Consider the following 18,888-nt stretch of genomic DNA (forward strand, 5'->3'; position numbering starts at 1 on the left):
TTGCCTCTGTGTGGGTGGAGTATCTATTCTGTTGTCTCTCTGTGTGGATGGTGTATATATTCTGTTGTCTCTCTGTGTGGAATGGAGTACCTATTCTGGCATCTCTCTGTGTGGATGTAGAATCTATTCTGTTGCCTCTCTGTGTGGGTGGAGTATCTATTCTGTTGCCTCTCTGTGTGGGTGGAGTATCTATTCTGTTGTCTCTCTGTGTGGATGGTGTGTCTATTCTGTTGTCCCTCTGTGTGGATGGAGTATCTATTCTGTTGTCTCTCTGTGTGGATGGAGTATCTATTCTGTTGTCTCTCTGCGTGGATAGAATATCTATTCTGTTTTTCTCTCTTTGCAAATGGAGTCTCTATTCTGTTGTCTCTCTGTGTGGATGGAGTATCTATTCTGTTGTTTAACTGTGTGGATGGAGTATCTATTCTGTTGTCTCTCTGTGTGGATGGAATATCTTTTCTGTTGTCTCTCTGTGTGGTTGGAGTATCTATTCTGTTTTTCTCTCTTTGTAAATGGATGTGTCTCACAGTTGCAGCATACTGCTGTGTTCACCATGTGAACATTGTTCTATGTTCTATTGACACTGCCCCTACAGGATGAATATGTTGCAGTTATGCATTTAGTATGATAATGCAACATATTTAAATATCATATTTTTGTGTTCATTGTAAAAATCTGGATATAATAGCCCAATCCAGCAATGCTATGTTTTATGTACAGTTACAGGGCCTTCAGAAAGTATTCACACCCCTTGACCTTTTCCACATTGTGTTGTGTTACAGGTTGAATTTAAAATGGATTATTTTTATTTTTTTGTCTCTGGCCTACAACACACAATTCCCCATAATGTCAAAGTGTAATTATGTTTGTAGAAATGTTTACAAATTCGTTAAAAATTAAAAGTTGAAATGTCTTGAGTTAATACTTGTTCAACCCCTTTGTTATGGCAAGCCTAAATAAGTTCAGGATTTCACCATGAGGCCAGTGGTGACTCTAAAATAGTTACAGAGTTTAATGGCTGTGATGGGAGAAAACTGAGGAACGACAACATTGTAGTTACTCCACAATTCCAACCTAAATGACAGTGTGAAAAGAAGGAAGCCTGTACAGAAAAAAAAATATTCCAAAACATGCATCCTGTTTGCAAAAAGACACTGAAGTAATTATGCAAAAAATGTGGCAAAGCAATTATAAAATGTAATTTTTGGGGCAAATCCAATACAACACAATACTACTACCACTATTCATATTTTCAAGTATATGGTATCAAACACATAGAAACGATGTTTGATGAGTTTGATAGCGTTCTATTTGTTCCATTCCAGCCATTACTATGAGCCCGTCCTCCTCAATGCCACCAGCCTCCTGTGACAGAGCATGATGAATGTGTCAGTATCGCTTATTGTGTGTAGATGGGTGAGAGAAAACAAATGCATTTAATCCATTTTGAATCCAGCCTGTAACACAACAAAATGTGGAATAATTCAAGGGGTATGAATACTTTCTGAAGGCACTGTAACAGCCATAATGAAGGAAACACCAACATAGCATGACTTAGTAGGGCGTTGGGCCAACACAAGCTGCCAGAAAAGCTTCAATCCACCTTGGCATAGATTCTACAAGTGTCTGGAACTCTATTGGAGGGGTGTGACACCATTCTTCCATGAGAAATTCCATCATTTGGTGTTTTGTTGATGGTGTTGGAAAATGCAGTCTCAGACTCCACTCCAGAATCTCCCATAACTGTTCAAATGGGTTGAGATCTGGTGACTGAGACACACATCCTTTAAACTCCCTATGCTACTTTGAGACCCCTCTTTCAAAGTCACTGAGATCTCTTATTTAGCCATGGTAGGCCAAATAAGGCCTGCCAAGAATTTTTATACATGACCCTAAGCAAGATGGGATGTTAATTGTTTAATTAACTCAGGAATCACACCTGTGTGGAATAGAGGTCGACCGATTAGGATTTTTCAACGGCGATACCGATTATTGGAGGACCAAAAAAAGCCGATACCGATTAATCTGCCAATTTTTTACATGCATTTTTAATAATGGCAATTACAACAATACTGAATGAACACTTATTTTAACTCAATATAATACATCAATAAAATCCATTTAGCCTCAAATAAATAATGAAACATGTTCAATTTGGTTTAAATAATGCAAAAACAAAGTGTTGGAGAAGATAGTAAAAGTGCAATATGTGCCATGTAAGAAAGCTAATGTTTAAGTTCCTTGTTCAGAACATGAGAACATATGAAAGCTGGTGGTTCCTTTTAACAGGAGTCTTCAATATTCCCAGGTAAGAAGTTTTAGGTTGTAGTTATTATATGAATTATAGGACTATTTCTCTCTATACCATTTGTATTTCATTAACCTTTGACTATTGGATGTTCTTATAAGAACTTTAGTATTGCCAGTGTAACAGTATTGCTTCCGTACCTCTCCTCGCTCCTACCTGGGCTCGAACCAGGAACACAACGACAACAGCCACCCTCGAAGCAGCATTACCCATGCAGAGCAAGGGGAACAACTACTCCAAGTCTCAGAGCGAGTGATATTTGAAACGCTATTAGCGCCCACCCGCTAACTAGCTAGCCATTTCACATCAGTTACACCAGCCAAATCTCGGGAGTTGATGGGCTTGAAGTCATTAACAGCTGCTGGCAAACGCACGAAAGTGCCGTTTGAATAAATGCTTATGAGCCTGCTGGTGCCTACCATCGCTCAGTCAGACTGCTCTATCAAATCATAGACTTAGTTATAACATGGTAACACACAGAAATACGCGCCTTAGGTCATTAATATGGCCGAATCCGGAAACTATCATCTGGAAAACAAGATGTTTATTCTTTCAGAACCGTTCCGTATTTTATCTAAAGGGTGGCATCCATAAGTCTAAATATTCCTGTTACATTGCACAACCTTCAATGTTATGCCATAATTACGTAAAATTCTGGCAAATTAGGCGGCCCAAACGGTTGCATATACACTGACTCTGCGTGCAATGAACGCAAGAGAAGTGACACAATTTCACCTGGTTAATATTGCCTGCTAACCTGGATTTCTTTTAGCTAAATATGTAGGTTTAAAAATATATACTTCTGTGTATTTTAAGAAAGGCATTGATGTTTATGGTTAGGTACACATTGGAGCAACGATACGCACCACATTGATTATATGCAACACAGGACACGCTAGATAAACTAGTAATATCATCAACCATGTGTAGTTAACTAGTGATTATGATTGATTGATTGATTGATTGTTTTTTATAAGATAAGTTTAATGCTAGCTAGCAACTTACCTTGGCTTACTGCATTCGCGTAACAGGCAAGCTCCTCGTGGAGTGCAATGAGAGGCAGGTGGTTAGAGCATTGGACTAGTTAACTGTAAGGTTGCAAGATTGGATCCCCCAAGCTGACAAGGTAAAAATCTGTCGTTCTGACCCTGAACAAGGCAGTTAACCCAACGTTCCTAGGCCATCATTGAAAATAAGAATGTGTTCTTAACTGACTTGCTTAGTTAAATAAAGATTAAATAAAGGTGTAAAAAAAAAAAAACGGCCAAATCGGTGTCCAAAAATACCGATTTCCGATTGTTATGAAAACTTGAAATCGGCCCCAATTAATCGGCCATTCCAATTAATCGGTCGACCTCTAGTGTGGAAGCACCTGCTTTCAGTATACTTTGTATCCCTCATTTACGCAAGTGTTTCCTTTATTTTGGCAGTTACCTGTATGTCTGTGTTCAAGTCTATGGTAATTAAAAATGATTATGTTGAGATGAAAGATCACAGTCAATGTTCTTTTATCCTTTTCTGTTTCATATTATTTGTACAATGTTTTCATGTGGGATGATGATGATGATGATGGTGATGTAAATTACATGCATGTGTTCTGTGTTGACAGGTAAATGGCAGTGATGGGATGTATAAATATGATGAGATCATCTTGGAAAGGGTGAGGTTCACTAAAACCTTTATAACCACTTATTATGTTCACGTCTTGTGATCAGATGTGTTCTTCAAAGCCTTTTGTTAAACACATCAGCTTTTCCCGCTAGATGGCAGTAAGCTGCTCTCTTTGGCTTGAAGGTTTTGCAGTACAGTAAATGTTGCATATAAACTGAACAAAAATATAAACGCAACATGTTGGTCCCATGTTTCTTGAGCTGAAATAAAAGATTCCAGAAATGTTCAATGTGCACAAAAAGCTTATTTCTCTCAAATGTTGTACACAAATTAGTTGACGTTCCTATTAGTTAGCATTTATCCTTTGCCAAGATAATCCATCCACCTGACAGGTGTGGCATATCAAGAAGCTGATTAAACAGCAAGATCATTACACAGGTGCACCTTGTGCAGGGGACAAATAAAAGGCCGCTTTAAAATGTGCAGTTTCATCACACAACACAATGCCACTTATGTCTCAAGTTTTGAGGGAGATTGCAATTGGCACGCTGACTTCAGGAATGTCCACCAGAGCTGTTGCCAGAGAATTGAATGTTCATTTCTCTACCATCATCTGCCTCCAATGTCATTTTAGAGAATTTGGCAGTACGTCCAACCAGCCTCACAACCGCAGACCATGTGTAACAATGGGGGGGGGGGGGGGATCTTTGAAATTGTTACGTGTTGCATTTATATTTTTGTTCAGTATAATATATTATAGAAAACCAAACCAAATGATTTCTCTATCACATATGACATTTCTAATATATTACGTATAGTAATTCTATACGTAGGAGTGACAAAGATTATGATGTCAGTATACATCAGTTTTCGTCAGACCCCCCTATATGCCTCACATTGCATCACATATTCAATATTTCTTACGTCCTCTCCCCATACACACACACTCTCAGGAACATTGACAGTTGCACTTGTCAGTGGCAGAGTTCAGTCTATAGTGCAGGGCAGACATCCTGTATATTCCTACTCTCGTTATTCCACCCACAGATAGATGCAGGGCTGTTTTCTCCATCTCCCCCTCTGAGTGGCATTTCTGCATGCAGAGGCTTAAATAAACTAGATAAAAATCACACTTTAAAAGGACTGTGGGTGGGTAACAGTTGATGGTCGGGCCCAGTGCACTCCTTTTGGATTGGGAGAAGTGCACTGGGAGGCCTCAGCCTCCCTCTGCCCTAATTGGTTGTGACCGTTGCTCATTAATTATAGAAAAGAATAAAGCGAAGTCTTTTCTCAGCTGTCTTGTTTGGAGCCTGTCTCTGCAGCTGTCAGATAGAACAGCACGCCTGGGCCCACTGGATCCAAATGGGTGCTTTGTCATGCTGAGGGAGAGGTGGGGGGGGGGAGGGGGGTGCATAGATATATGGAGAGAAGAAAGGAAAGTTGTGTGCCAAGTCTTTAGAGAAATGAAACTTCCCTGAATCTTCTCTTCCACTTATGAATCCGTCCGTAAAAAAAAAAAAGATTAGACCCACACCATTTGGACTGCTTTGTCTTACATTTAGAATTAAGTGACCTGATCTCAGTATGTATACTGAACAAAAATATAAACGCAACATGCAACAATTTCAAATATTTTACTGAGTCACAGTTCATATGAGGAAATCAGTCAATTGAAATAAATGCATTAGGCCCTAATCAATGGATTTCACATGTCTGGGTAGGGGTGCAGCCATGGGTGGGCCTTGGAAGGCATAAGCCTACCCACTAGGCAGCCAGGCCCACCCACTGAGGAGCCAGGCCCAACCAATCAGAATGAGATTCTGCCAACAAAAGGGCTTTACTACAGAAGAAATACTCCTCAGCTCATGAAACATGGGACCAAGACTTTAGATGTTGTGTTTATATTTGTGTTCAGTATAGTATAAAGCACACTGAATGTATGAGAAAGTGCCGTGGTCATCAGCAATGTTGAATTCCCCAAAGGGGTCTGCATAGATCTCATGTTCCCCTGAACGGTCTGCATAGATCTCATGTTCTCCTGAATGGTCTGCATAGACCTAATGTTCCCCTGAACGGTCTGCATAGATCTCATGTTCCCCTGAATGGTCTGCATAGATCTAATGTCACCCTGAGCTGTCTGCATAGATCTAATGTCACCCTGAGCAGTCTGCATACAGCTCATGTTCCCCTGGGACTCCTATACCATTAAGAAGCCCATTATCCCACACTCCTAGAGTGGGACGCAAACCCATCACTTATGCAGTAGAGGTGTGTGTGTGTGTGTGTGTGTGTGTGTGTGTGTGTGTGTGTGTGTGTGTGTGTGTGTGTGTGTGTGTGTGTGTGTGTGTGTGTGTGTGTGTGTGTGTGTGTGTGTGTGTGTGTGTGTGTGTGACTATTGTGCCTCTCTACTGTATGTCGAATCAAGTCAAGCTTTATTTACACAGCATATTTCAGACATGGAATGTTCTTCACAGGAAAAGAACAAATATAAAACAATGAAAGTAAAAGCTGAAATATTTACTACACAACAAACAAAAGATATAAAAAAGAAGATCCCTGCCTCATAACCCTTCTGCAGGGTAACTCTGGCCTGGGCTTCAGCATCGCTGGGGGGATGGACAATCCACACATCCCAGATGACCCAGGGATCTTCATCACCAAGATCATCCCTGGAGGAGCTGCAGCTATGGACGGCAGGCTGGGGTGAGTTAGTCCTTCTCTCTCTCTCTTTTTCTCTCTCTCTGTCACTATACCATGTCCCGCCAGGCAGCCAGAGCTCTGTGTGTGTGTGTGTGTGTGTGTGTGTGTGTGTGTGTGTGTGTGTGTGTGTGTGTGTGTGTGTGTGTGTGTGTGTGTGTGTGTGTGTGTGTGTGTGTGTGTGTGTGTCTCTACAGCTCTCTGCCACCGGGCTCTGTTTGTGTTTCCACTAAGTTATGATTCACTGGGAAACCAATGCCTAAAAAAATATATATGATATTGAGTGCTTTTGGTGTGGGGCTGGCCTCTGTGTGTGTTTGTGTGTGCGCGCATGCGTGCGTGCGTGTGTGTGTGTGTGCATTTTTGACTAGCAGTCTGACTAACAGTTGATTCAGTCCATATTGTAGAGCCTGTGGATTGACTGGGGGTGCATGTATTTGATCCAGTCTGTATTGTTGAGCCTGTGGATTGACTGGGGGTGCATGTATTTGATTCAGTCTGTATTGTTGAGCCTGTGGATTGACTGGGGGTGCATGTATTTGATTCAGTTTGTATTGTTGAGCCTGTGGATTGACTAGGGGTGCATCTATTCGATTCAGTCCAAATTGTAGAGCCTGTGGATTGACTGGGGGTGCTTGTATTTGATTCAGTCCATATTGTAGAGCCTGTGGATTGACTCTGGGTGCATGTATTTGATTCAGTCTGTATTGTTGAGCCTGTGGATTGACTGGGGGTGCATGTATTTGATTCAGTCTGTATTGTTGAGCCTGCGGATTGACTGGGGATGCATGTATTCGATTCAGTCTGTATTGTTGAGCCTGTGGATTGACTGGGGGTGCATGTATTTGATTCAGTCTGTATTGTTGAGCCTGTGGATTGACTGGGGGTGCATGTATTTGATTCAGTTTGTATTGTTGAGCCTGTGGATTGACTAGGGGTGCATGTATTCGATTCAGTCCAAATTGTAGAGCCTGTGGATTGACTGGGGGTGCTTGTATTTGATTCAGTCCATATTGTAGAGCCTGTGGATTGACTCGGGGTGCATGTATTTGATTCAGTCTGTATTGTTGAGCCTGTGGATTGACTGGGGGTGCATGTATTTGATTCAGTCTGTATTGTTGAGCCTGCGGATTGACTGGGGATGCATGTATTCGATTCAGTCTGTATTGTTGAGCCTGTGGATTGACTGGGGGTGCATGTATTTGATTCAGTCTGTATTGTTGAGCCTGCGGATTGACTGGGGATGCATGTATTCGATTCAGTCTGTATTGTTGAGCCTGTGGATTGACTGGGGGTGCATGTATTCGATTCAGCCTGTATTGTTGAGCCTGTGGATTGACTGGGGGTGCATGTATTCGATTCAGTCTGTATTGTTGAGCCTGTGGATTGACTGGGGGTGCGTGTATTCGATTCAGTCTGTATTGTTGAGGCTGTGGATTGACTAGGGTTGCATGTATAGCATGCATGTGTTTTTACAGTACTAACAGCATTGTCAAATATGAACTTTGTTTCCCCTCGTCTCCCCAGGGTGAATGACTGTGTGCTGCGTGTGAACGAGGTGGATGTCTCTGAGGTGGTCCACAGCCGGGCGGTGGAGGCCCTGAAAGAGGCTGGCCCTGTGGTCAGGCTGCTGGTCAGGAGAAGACAGGCCCCTCCTGAGACCATCCTGGAGATCAACCTGCTCAAGGGGCCCAAAGGTCAGCTATATACACTATGTACATGAATGAATCCTCATTGGGAGGCATAGGATTTTCTAGGCCCCTATAACTTAACTAAACCCCTGTTTCCTTGGGAAATTCCAATTCAACTCTGAAATTGGAACATAAATTGAGATTATTTCCGAGAACCTGAATGTAAGTTTCTATTCTTTACTTAGCTGTCTAAAAGGAAGTGGAATTGACCCCAACCCCTAGAAATCAGCCTGTGAATCAGTACTGACTGTCCTCTGTGTGCTTCTCACCCCAGGCCTTGGCTTCAGCATCGCTGGCGGGATCGGCAACCAGCACATCCCTGGAGACAACAGCATCTACATCACAAAGATCATCGAGGGCGGGGCCGCGCAGAAAGACGGGCGGCTGCAGACCGGAGACCGCCTGCTCGCTGTAAGAACACATCTACTCGGGACCTTCCTTCATTAACTGAGTTTAGCCCTGATTTGATGTAGCAGAGGCAGTTTGTCTTAAGCTCAGCAGCCTAACACAGTCTTGTTCCATACCCAGTCAATCACACAGATACTGAGCTCTGATGGATGCCCAAGGACACTCTTGATTCTCTTACTGTAATGTTATGATGTACTTTATTGTCCCCGAGGAGAAATTTGACTCGTCAAGTGTGCTGCTGCTTCCACGTAAGTACATAGAATCAATTGACACAACCCCCCCCAACATGAATAAGTTCATGTCAGGCAAGGCTGTGACTAGGGGGCAGTTCCACATGATGAAGGCCTACAGTTTATATCTGTTCAGCCAGCGTATAAACACCCTGTAGCCTCCTCGATGGCATCAGCTGGAACTCTGTGTTCAGTGCAGGTGTGATGGTCTGATGACGGTATCCTGTATAATGTGCTGGAGGTCATGGCTATTATCTTCCCTGCTGTCTTGGTCATTCTCAAGGTTTAGGCTTTGAGCTGTCAGGTTAGCAAACCATGTGAAAATTCTGTCTGTAGTGTAGAGGATTGACTTAATGGAGGATCTATAGAAGAGGAGATGATCTTCTGGTTGACTCCATAGATCCTGAGTCCAAGCAGGAAGTGGAAGTGCCGTTGGAGGCCGCTGCCATCGCTCTGCTCCCCGCCGGTGTAGCAGCTCCTCTGGCACTTCGCTCAGCAGGCCGCCCGGCGGTTAATCTCCATCGTCCCGTAGTGCTAGGAGCTCCTTCCTGGTGTATGTCCACGAAGCCCGATCACCCTGTGTCAGGTGCGGCGTCCTAGCAGTGGAACATTGCGTGATGCTGAAAATAATCAGCCATGTTAATAGTAGTCCAGGAATCCTTGCCAGTCACTCGTGCTTCAAAGGCATAATAGTGCGTGTTACTTCACCCAGTTTGTGACAAAACAAACAAACAAACAACGTTTGGCAGCAGCAGCACTCGTGTCCATGACCACTTGCATAGCAGCGCCAGAGTTCTTCTTTACACTCCATCCCCACCTACATTCATACCCTGCACACATCAGGACACTGATCTACATTCATACCCTGCACACATCAGGACACTGATCTACATTCATACCCTGCACACATCAGGACACTGATCTACATTCATACCCTGCACACATCAGGACACTGATCTATATTCATACCCTGCAGACATCAGGACACTGATCTACATTCATACCCTGCACACATCAGGACACTGATCTACATTCATACCCTGCACACATCAGGACACTGATCTATATTCATACCCTGCAGACATCAGGACACTGATCTACATTCATACCCTGCAGACATCAGGACATTGATCTACATTCATACCCTGCACACATCAGGACACTGATCTACATTCATACCCTGCACACATCAGGACACTGATCTACATTCATACCCTGCACACATCAGGACACTGATCTATATTCATACCCTGCACACAGGACACTGATCACATTCATACCCTGGGACACTGATCTACATTCATACCCTGCACACATCAGGACACTGATCTACATTCATACCCTGCACACATCAGGACACTGATCTACATTCATACCCTGCACACATCAGGACACTGATCTACATTCATACCCTGCACACATCAGGACACTGATCTACATTCATACCCTGCACACATCAGGACACTGATCTACATTCATACCCTGCAGACATCAGGACACTGATCTACATTCATACCCTGCAGACATCAGGACACTGATCTACATTCATACCCTGCAGACATCAGGACACTGATCTACATTCATACCCTGCACACATCAGGACACTGATCTACATTCATACCCTGCAGACATCAGGACACTGATCTATATTCATACCCTGCAGACATCAGGACACTGATCTACATTCATACCCTGCAGACATCAGGACACTGATCTACATTCATACCCTGCACACATCAGGACACTGATCTACATTCATACCCTGCACACATCAGGACACTGATCTATATTCATACCCTGCAGACATCAGGACACTGATCTACATTCATACCCTGCACAAAAGGCCTCTAGGTGCCCTTACCGGGCCGTTTCTCAAGAGAGCCAGGCGACACTCTTCAGCGTTTATGTCCATGTGTGTGACTGAAACGGTGTTGCAGACTGGGCACAAACTTCCCGGCTGCTCCCCGGGTATATTCTGTTCCACACTGGCAGAAGATAAATTGGACCACCTGCCAGGCTGAATGATTGACAACGCTGTTTGAAGAATTTGAGATGTGTTTAAGGCTGTCATACATAAAAACAAAGTCATTAAGGCACTACAACCTTTGTGGGGAGAGCTGTGCGGACGGCCGTATTGATCATTTATGCTATTTGATTAAAGCGTTTTCCCAAATCCATGATTTTATCTGTAGACACAATGATGCAGACGTGGTGGCTCCCGGAGTAAACAATCTCTATTATAATATAGAGCAGCTCTCTTCAAAACCTTTGAAGTATTTTCAAATCAAATCCAATGTTATATGTCACATGCCCCGAATACAGGTGACTTTACCGTGAAATACTTACTAACGAGCCCTTTCCCAACAATGCAGAGAGAAAAGGTACGAAAATGTGTAAATAAAAATCAGAAATAGTAACACAATAAATAACAATACGGAGGCTATATACAAGGAGTACCGGTACCGAGTCAGTCGGGTCGGAGCACGTAAGATGTGGACCATCTCCGTCGGCGTCATCTTATGCTCGCATATCACACGCTGTGTCTTAGTAGGACACAGCAACAGTAGTGTATGATTGATTTGGGTGTGGCTCAGGCAAACTAAGAGAGGTAGCTATAAGCCTCAGTGTTGTGGACCTGAGGGTTTCCCTGTGGTCTGTGTGCTCCAGGTGAACAACATCATCCTGCAGGACGTGCGTCACGAGGAGGCGGTGGCGGCGCTGAAGAACACCTCTGACATGGTCTACCTCAAGGTGGCCAAGCCCGGACCTGTGCACCTCAACGACATGTATGCCCCTCCGGACTACTCCAGCAGTACGTACCTTCTTCTGCTAGCATCTGTAGTCCACTGTAGCTCAAACTAAAACACTCCCACTCTCCTACCCTCATACTGCTTATAATGCATCCAACCACACTTATATATCCCAGGCCTTGCCTCAATGGTACCAGCAGACAGTTTTTATTAATCATTTTTTTAATGTTTGTACTTTTTGCCCCTTTTTCTCCCCAATTTCGTGATATCTAATTGGTAGTAACAGTCTTGCCCCATCGCTGCAACACTCGGGAGAGGCGAAGGTCGAGAGCTCTGTGTCCTCCGGAACACGACCCCGCCAAGCCGCACTGCTTCTTGACACAATGCTCGCTTATTCCGGAAGCCAGCCGCACCAATGTGTCGGAGGAAACACTGTACACGTGGCGACCGTGTCAGAGTGCATACGCCCGGCCCGCCACAGGAGTCACAAGAGCGCGACGGGACAAGGACATCCCGGTCGGCCAAACCCAGACGACGCTGGGCCAATTGTCCACCACCTCATGGGTCTCACGGTCGCGGACGGCTGCGACACAGCCCGGTATCAAACCCATCGCCGCTAGCACTGCGATGCAGTACCTTAGACCGCTGTGCCTCTCAGTTGGTCCACAGTTTGTTTTAATGGAAGACCACAGGAACCCTGCAGTAATAACACTGGCTCTCTATTCACACCGCTCATTATCATTTCATACCTCAACCTCAAAATCAAACCCCGGCAACAGTTGTGTGAAGAATGCTCTGTTGATTAGCATTAAGTCTAGGTGTATGTCATTGTCCCTGTAACAGGGATGATTGTAGATTATCTTCGTGAGTGGTAGAGCTGCTTCAGTGTGTTCTCCTCAGCGCAGCTGTGCCCAGACTCCTACATGGTGAGCACACACTGCTGCCCACTGCAACAGCTCTGTCTGTCTGTCTCTCTCTCCCACTGAGTGGGGAGGCTTTCTCACATCCACACATGCCTGCTCAGGAGAACAAACGGGATGGGGCTCTTGCCAGCCACACACATCGATTTACAGAGGAGCCACACACAAACACACACACACACCTGTACTTGACTATGTGTAATTATTACAGGTATCCTGTATGGCACCAAACAATATGCATGTCAACCAGTGGTTTATTATCAAAAGGGCCTGTACAGTAGGACTGTAGATTAAAACAAACAGAATAAAATAATTTAAATATACTGTGTCCGTAAAATGTATGTAGTGTGTATAAGCTGGAAGTAGAAGCCGAAGTATGGTTGTCCATTAGTTTACTCCAATTAGGGGAGGGGTGGTAGGGTTAGGGGAAAATAATAAAGGAAAATACATAAAAAATATATAATATATATATATATATATATAGTACCAGTAAAAAGTACCAGTATATATATATAGTACCAGTATATATAGTACCAGTATATATATATATAGTACCAGTCAAAAGTTTGGACACACCTCCTATTTCAAGGGTATTTCTTCATTTTTACTTTTTTCTACATTGTAGAATATAGTGAAGACATCAAAACTATGAAAAAACACATATTGAATCATGTAGTAACCAAAAAGTGTTAAACAAATCAAAATATATTTTATATTTGAGATTCTTCAAAGTAGCCACCCTTTGCCTTGATGTCAGCTTTGAACACTCTTGGCATTCTTTCAACCAGCTTCACCTGGAATGCTTTTCCAACAGTCTTGAAGGAGTTCCTACATATGTTGAGCACTTGTTGGCTGCTTTTCCTTCACTCTGCTGTCCAACTCGTTTATTCTAAATACAGTACATCACTTACAGTGTCACCGGCAAAGCACCCCCACACCATCACACCTCCTCCTCCATGATTCACGGTGGGAACCACACATGCGGAGATCATCCATTCACCTACTCTGCATCTCACAAGGACACGGCAGTTGGAACCATAAATGTCATATTTGGACTTATCAGACTAAAGGACAGATTTCCATGTCTCCTCTTCGTCTTGGTGTCCTTTAGTAGTGGTTTCTTTGCAGCAAATCAACCATGAAGGCCTGATTCACGCCGTCTCCTCTGAACAGTTGATGTTGAGATGTGTCTGTTACTTGAACTCTGTGAAATATTTATTTGGGCTGCAATTTCTGAGGCTGGTAACTCTGATGAACTTGGTCTTCTTTTCCTGTGGCGGTCCTCATGAGAGCCAGTTTCGTTATAGCGTTTGATGATTTTTGCGACTGCACTTGAAGAAACTTTAAAGTTCTTGAAATGTTCCGTATTGACTGACCTTCATCTCTTAAAGTAATGATGGACTGTCTTTTCTCTTTGCTTATTTGAGCTGTTCTTGCCGTAATATGGACGTGGTCTTTTACCAAATAGCGCTATCTTCTGTTTACCACTCTTACCTTGTCACAACACAAATGATTGGCTCAAACACATTAAAAAGGAAAGAAATTCTGCAAATTAACTTTTAACAAGGCACACCTATTAATTGAAATGCATTCCAGGTGACTACCTCATGAAGCTGGTTGAGAGAATGCCAAGAGTGTGCAAAGCTGTCATCAAGGCAGAGTGTGGCTACTTTGAAGAATCTCAAATATAACATATATTTTGATTTTAAAATAAAGAAAAACCCTTGACTGAGTAGGTGTGTCCAAACTTTTGACTGGTACTGTATATATTTAAAATTATTTACAGTATATATTTACAAAAAATATATATGGGGGATTGGAAATGATGCAGATAGTTACATTGATAGAAGCCGCAATCTATTTGAATTATTAAATCTGATCCACCCCCTCAAGAAAAGGACTGTATACAGTGAATTCAGAAAGTATTCAGACCCCTTGACTTTTTCCACATTCTGTTACGTTACAGCTTTATTCTAAAATGTATTAAATTGTTTCCCTCATCAGTCTACACACAATAACCCATAAGGACAAAGCAAAAATTGTTTTTTAGAAATGTGTGCAAATTTATATATAGTTTATTTAAAAAAAACTGAAATATTAAATTTATATAAGTATTCAGACCCTTTACTCAGTACTTTGTTGAAGCACCTTTGGCAGCGATTGCAGCCTCTTCTTGGGTATGACGCTACAAGCTTAGCACACCTGTATTTGGGTCTTTCTCACATTCTTCTCTTCAGATCCTCTCAGGCTGTCAGGTGGATGGGGAGCGTCACGGCACAGCTATTTTCAGGTCTCTCCAGAGATTTACGATCGGGTTCAAGTCCAGGCTTTGGCTGGGCTGCTCAAGGACATTCTGAGACTTGTCCCGAAGCCACTGCTGCGTTGTCTTGGCTGTTAGCTTAGGACCATTGTCCTGTTGGAAGGTGAACCTTCGCCCCAGTCTGAGGTCATGAGTGCTCTGGAGCAGGTTTTCATCAAGGATCTCTCTGTACTTTGCTCCGTTCATCTTTCCCTCAATCCTGTCTAGTCTCCCAGTAACTTCCGCCTGAAAAATTATTCCCACAGCATGATTCTTCCACCACCATGCTTCACGGTAGGAATGGTGCCAGGTTTCCTACAGACGTGACACTTGGCATTCAGGCCAAAGAGAATCTTGTGTCTTATGGTCTGAGAGTCTTTAGGTGCCTTTTGGCAAACTCCAAGTGGGCTGTCATGTGCCTTTTACTGAGGAGTGGCTTCCGTCTGGCCCCTCTACCATAAAGGCCTGATTGGTGGAGAACTGCAGAGATGATTGTCCTTCTGTAAGGTTCTCCCATCTCCACAGAGGAACTCTGGAGCTCTGTCAGAGTTACCATTGGGTTCTTGGTCACCTCCCTGAAAAAGGCCGTTCTCCCCTGATTGCTCAGTTTGGCCAGGCGGCCAGCTCTAGGAAGAGTCTTGGTGGTTCCAAACTTCTTCCATTTAAGAATGATGGAGGCCACTGTGTTCTTGGGGACCTCCAATGTTGTATACATTTTTTGATACCCTTCCCAGATATGTGCCTCGACACAATCCTGTCTCTGAGCTCTATGGACAAATTCCTTCAACCTTATGGCTTGGTTTTGCTATGACATGCACTGTCAACTGTGGTACCTTATAGACAGGTCTGGGCCTTTCCAAATCATATCCAATCAATCTAATTTACCACAGGTGGACTCCAATCATGTTGTTGAAACATCTCAAGGATGATCAATGGAAGCAAGATGCACCTGAGCTCAATTTCGGGTCTCATAGCAAAGCATCTGAATACTTATGTAAATAAGGTTATTCTGTTTTTTATTTTGAATACATTTGCTAAAAAAAAAAAACTGTTTTTGCTTTGTCATTATGCGCTATTGTGTGTAGATTGATGAGGATTAAAAAAAAACATTTTAGAATAGGCAGTAACGTAACAAAATGAGGAAACGATCAACGGGTCTGAAAACTTTCCGAATGCATAGTAGGTTGTTGTTTAGTATGTATGGTTGCCATGGTTTGGGCAAGCCCTTCATACTGACCTAAAGCAGCTCTGACAGTCTTGTCTACAGCAGGGGTGTCAAACTCATTCCATGGAGGGCCTAGTGTCTGCAGGTTTTTGTTTTTTCCTTTCAATTAAACCCAGACAACCAGGTGTGGGGAGTTCCTTACTAATTTGTGACCTTAATTCATCCATCAAGCACAAGGGAGGAGCGAAGACCCGCAGACACTCGGCGCTCCGTGGAATGATATTGACACTTGTGTTCTACAGTATAGTCAGATGATCTATAGTTGATTTTTAAAGCCATGGGTTATAAGTACTGTAGCCCCCCATGGGTTGTAAGTCCTGTAGCCCCCCATGGGTTATAAGTACTGTAGCCCCCCATGGGTTAAAAGTACTGTAGCCCCCCATGGGTTATAAGTACGGTAGCCCCCCATGGGTTATAAGTACTGTAGCCCCCCATGGGTTGTAAGTACTGTAGCCCCCCATGGGTTATAAGTACTGTAGCCCCCCATGGGTTGTAAGTACTGTAGCCCCCCCATGGGTTATAAGTACTGTAGCCCCCCCATGGGTTATAAGTACGGTAGCCCCTCCATGGGTTGTAAGTACTGTAGCCCCCCATGGGTTATAAGTACTGTAGCCCCCCATGGGTTGTAAGTACTGTAGCCCCCCATGGGTTATAAGTACTGTAGCCCCCCATGGGTTATACGTACTGTAGCCCCCATGGGTTGTAAGTACTGTAGCCCCCCATGGGTTGTAAGTACTGTAGCCCCCCATGGGTTATAAGTACTGTAGCCCCCCATGATGGAATGTAAATCTGGGGACTCAGGTATAGATACTACCCACACTGACTAATCTCATGTAGAGAGAATACTGTATTTTATGGGCCATGAACAGGCATCGTCACATGTATGATAGTGGTATGAGTTGATCCGTCCTGGCAGGCCTTCAGTGGACCACTGTTTTAATCATCCCTCCTTTCCATCTACTGGTCTGGCCCTCCCCGCCCTCCCTCCAGCCTTCCCCACCATGGTGGACAACCACGTCAGCCACAACTCAGGCATGGCCTACATGGGAGCTATGGAGCCCAAGCCTGTCTACAGCCAGCCCCCCCAGGTCACGCCCTCCAGGTACTCCCCAGACCCCCGTCACATGCTGGGGGAGGAAGACTTCACCAGGTCAGTACCATTTTTGCATGTTTCCTTATTATCTCATTCTTGTACAGCACATTCATCTTTTAACAGAATGATATAATGTAAAATTCACGCAAAAATGTATTATATTGTTTTCACCATGTGAATGTAGGTTTAATAGTATTTTTTTACAATATAGGGTTAGTCACTTTCTCATGACAAAACAGAGCCATCAGAGAGAGCAGTAAAAGGCTTTTTGTCGTGAACTTTAGAATATTCCCTATTTGATTTTGGTGTGGTGACCGTTGCTTTACCTGGCATTCCCCGGTGTTGGTGTTGTGGCTTTCTTTGGTGATAAGCACAGTGCCTTCGGAAAGTATTCAGACCCCTTGACATTTTCCAAATTTTTTACGGTACAGCCTTATTCTAAAATTTTATTTTTTTAAATCTCAATCTATACACAATACCCCATAATGACAAAGTGAACCATGTTTTTTAGATTTGTTTGCAAATGTGTTAAAAACAAAAAACAAAAGTACCTTATTTACATAAGTATTCAAACCCTTTGCTCTGAGACTTGGAATTGAGCTCAGGTGCATTGAGTATCCATGACCTTTTTCTACAACTTGATTGGAGTCCATTTGTGGTCCATTTCAAATGATTGGACATGATTTGGAAAGGCCCACACCTGTCTATAAGGTACCATAGTTGACAGTGCATGTCAGAGCAAAAGCCAAGCCATGAGGTTGAAGGAATTTGTCCATAGAGCTCAGAGACAGGATTATGTCAAGGCACAGATCTGGGGAAGGGTATCAACAAATTTATGCAGCATTGAAGGTCCCCAAGAACACAGTGACCTCCATCATTCTTAATTGGAAGAAGTTTGGAACCACCAAGACTTCCTAGAGCTGGCCGCCTGGCCAAACTGAGCAATCCGGGGAGAAGGTCCTTGGTCAAGGTGACCAAGAACCCGATGGTTACTCTGACAAAGCTCCAGAGTTCCCCTGTGGACATGGGAGAACCTTCCAGCAACACTCCACCAATTAGGCCTTTATGGTAGAGTGGCCAGACAGAAGCCACTCCTCAGTAAAATGCACGACAGCCAACTTGGAGTTTGCCAAAAGGCACCTAAAGACTCCCAGACCATGAGACACAAGATTATCTGGTATGATGAAACCAAGATTGAACTCTTTGGCCTGAATGCCAAGCGTCATGTCTGGAGGAAATCTGGCACCATCCCGACGATGAAGCATGGTGGTGGCAGCATCATGCTGTGGGGATGTTTTTCAGGGAGACTAGTCAGGATGAAGGCAAAGATGAACGGAATAAAGTACAGAACGATCCTTAAAACCTGCTCCAGAGTGCTCAGGGCCTTAGACTGGGGCAAAGGTTCACCTTCCAACAGTACAACGACCCTAAGCACACAGCCAAAACAATGCAGGAGTGGCTTATGGACAAGTCTCTGAATGTCCTTGAGTGGCCCAGCCAGAGCCCGGACTTGAACCCGATTGAACATCTCTGGAGATACCTGAAAATAGCTGTGCAATTACGCTCCCCATCCAACCTGACAGAGCTTGAGAGGTTCTGCAGTGAAGAATGGGAGAAACTCTCTAAATACTGGTGTGCCAAACTTGTAGCGTCATA

The 18,888-nt window shown here is 43.6% G+C and overlaps 1 protein-coding gene across 6 annotated transcripts in view; it reads left to right on the forward strand.

Annotated features, from left to right (window-relative positions):
* The window catches only part of LOC135545843 (disks large homolog 3-like), a 139,895-nt gene that overhangs the window by 82,410 nt on the left and 38,597 nt on the right, over positions 1–18,888 (forward strand). For all 6 annotated transcript variants that reach the window (XM_064973776.1, XM_064973777.1, XM_064973779.1 and 3 more), the window contains 6 exons: positions 3,918–3,968; positions 6,498–6,622; positions 8,144–8,313; positions 8,582–8,718; positions 11,613–11,757; positions 17,130–17,289. In XM_064973776.1, the coding sequence (XP_064829848.1) occupies positions 3,918–3,968; positions 6,498–6,622; positions 8,144–8,313; positions 8,582–8,718; positions 11,613–11,757; positions 17,130–17,289 (788 nt within the window). The remainder of the gene's footprint in view (positions 1–3,917; positions 3,969–6,497; positions 6,623–8,143; positions 8,314–8,581; positions 8,719–11,612; positions 11,758–17,129; positions 17,290–18,888) is intronic.

The sequence above is a fragment of the Oncorhynchus masou genome, chromosome 9 (genome assembly GCF_036934945.1).
Source record: "Oncorhynchus masou masou isolate Uvic2021 chromosome 9, UVic_Omas_1.1, whole genome shotgun sequence".
Classification (NCBI taxonomy): Eukaryota; Metazoa; Chordata; class Actinopteri; order Salmoniformes; family Salmonidae; genus Oncorhynchus; species Oncorhynchus masou.